Below are 2,185 nucleotides of genomic sequence, written 5' to 3'. Positions count from 1 at the left end.
CCACTCTAGCTATCAAAAAGAGACTTTGCAGTCTAAACTGACAAATAAAATAAATTATTTGACATGTGTAAATGGCATAGCCAACTTAGATACATTGGAACCTTAAATTAAACATCACCAAATGGTGCACAGAACGACTATTTGACGTATTTTGAAAAAGGAAAAAACTTAGCTATTAACATCCTAATACCATTCGATAGGTAATTAAAAATTACACTTCCTGGTAAGTTAAAAAATATGGGGTTCTATTTAAATTAATCAAGTTACAGCCACTTAAAGTTCTTATTTGATTAGTTTAAATTTGTGGACACCCTGTATAAAATTGTAAGTTTATTATCATTGGGATATAAAATATGATTTCTTGTTAGACCAAACTACGAATTACGTTTACATAACTTAAATAATTCTAAAGTATTTGACACATAAGATTTAGGTATTATAAACCTTATTAAAACAGACACTTATTTTGTTCAGCGAATCCAAAAATGCAATAATATACAACAGGACATTCCATTTAAATATACGCCACTTTGATACCTTTAGAGCCTTTGGGACACCCTGTACATTACAAAAGTATTTTTTAAATGTGCGCTCGGTAAGCGTCGGACAATTCATAAAATAATACTTTTTAAAAATCAAACGGTTTAGCCGCAAACTAGCGTGAATAACCCTGTATAAACGTTTTAGCTTGAACTGAGTTTAATTGTCCGACAAGCAACTGAAGTTTTATGGATTATTTATATTTCTCTCTCTTTGCTCTGCTGATTTCAAATAAGTTTAGCTTTGGACAGATTTCCCGCCCTACTAAACACATTTTCTTCTGTCTTTCCAGGCGGCCCTACGTTTATAACTCATTAACCAATGAGCTAACACATTAACTCAGCGAGCGGCAGCAACTCAAAAGCGCAACTCAACACAGTGTTACCCAGACCTAATTGACGCAGCTAATGAAATGAAGAGTCTTAGAATAAGTAAAACTGGACCGTTATGCCAGAGTAACGAATAGTTGAAAGTAACGGTAATCAACACCTCAAAGCGTGAGGCATTGAGGATGCAAAAACTCCATTGCGGTTTCTCCTGATCTCGTGACTCCATCATCAATGCCTCACCGGTGGCGTGTCTGAAATGTTCCTAGTGTGAATAGATTTGTTAAAAAGCTGGGTTCGACAAAATGTACAAGATTAAATCTGAAGCAAAACACACTGAAAATGCATGCTGAATGAGTTGAAATGGAAATCCGCCAAATTATTATCCACACTATACACTTTTAGTAGTCGGCAAAGAAACTGACTACCAATGCGGCCCTAAACCTTCGTTCTTAGTGGCCATATTCGTATTCATTTCCTGGTGCTAGTGGAAGCTGCAACCACTCGAACTTACCCTGCAGTTATCGCGCTCTGGATCTCCTTCTGGTCGGTTCCCGCCAGGGTGTTCCTCCTCCTAGACAAAGCAACAGCTACTTTACCTCACTAAACATAATGTGCGCAAATAAACATCTTCAAACAGTGGAACTAGAACCCATTTCTTCCACTTTCCCGTCACAACCACCACCAAACCAACCTGTTTCTGGGCCTTCTCGTTCTTCCTCGCCTCCTCACTGTGTCCCCATCCACAGTCTGATTAACCACTTCTCCACTCATCAGCGATCGTCTTTGCATGGACATCCGGTCGAAACTCCGGCCCGATATATCTACAGCCACCAGTTGGGCAGGGAACCTATTCACAGCAAGGAACAGTTGGTTAATCTCCAACTCTCTAACTAGACTGAGATGAAGGTGGGTACCTTAAGGCGACGATTTGAAGCTGTTCTTCAGGCGAAGGTAACTTGTGATCCAGGGGTTCTTCATCTGAGGCGATGCCACCGTCCGTTTGATCGCCATCGCTGAAAGTCGCTGTGATGTGGCTGTTGCAGTTGGTGCCGACCGTCACATCGCCCAATGCTTCATCTGAGGTCCATCGCCGAAGATCTTCCACAACGGCCGGCTGAAATCAGTAAACACACTAAAACAAGGTTCTAATCCAAATTTATACTGAGACTCATAAAGCCGAAGAGAGAACTGTACAGGCTATATACATACACTCAAAATAACGACTTAAAAAAGACACTGAACCAACTCAACAGAAGCATTAAAACTTTGATTGGACAATGCCGACAAGATGGCTAGAAACATGTAAGGAAATACAA

General features: G+C 39.9%; 1 protein-coding gene across 1 annotated transcript in view; it reads right to left on the bottom strand.

Moving 5' to 3' along the window:
• LOC109540215 overlaps window positions 1-2,185 on the bottom strand; it is a 49,708-nt gene that overhangs the window by 9,704 nt on the left and 37,819 nt on the right. Inside the window, exons 4-6 of the mRNA XM_019908481.2 lie at window positions 1,784-1,983; window positions 1,561-1,716; window positions 1,381-1,440 (exon numbers count right to left, since the gene is read on the bottom strand). Coding sequence (XP_019764040.2) covers window positions 1,381-1,440; window positions 1,561-1,716; window positions 1,784-1,983 — 416 coding nt within the window. The remainder of the gene's footprint in view (window positions 1-1,380; window positions 1,441-1,560; window positions 1,717-1,783; window positions 1,984-2,185) is intronic.

The sequence above is a fragment of the Dendroctonus ponderosae genome, unplaced genomic scaffold (assembly GCF_020466585.1).
Source record: "Dendroctonus ponderosae isolate FM_Combo_2020 unplaced genomic scaffold, Dpon_F_20191213v2 Dpon_F_20191213_7, whole genome shotgun sequence".
NCBI classification, from domain to species: domain Eukaryota; kingdom Metazoa; phylum Arthropoda; class Insecta; order Coleoptera; family Curculionidae; genus Dendroctonus; species Dendroctonus ponderosae.
This window is presented reverse-complemented; position numbering and strand designations above follow the sequence as displayed.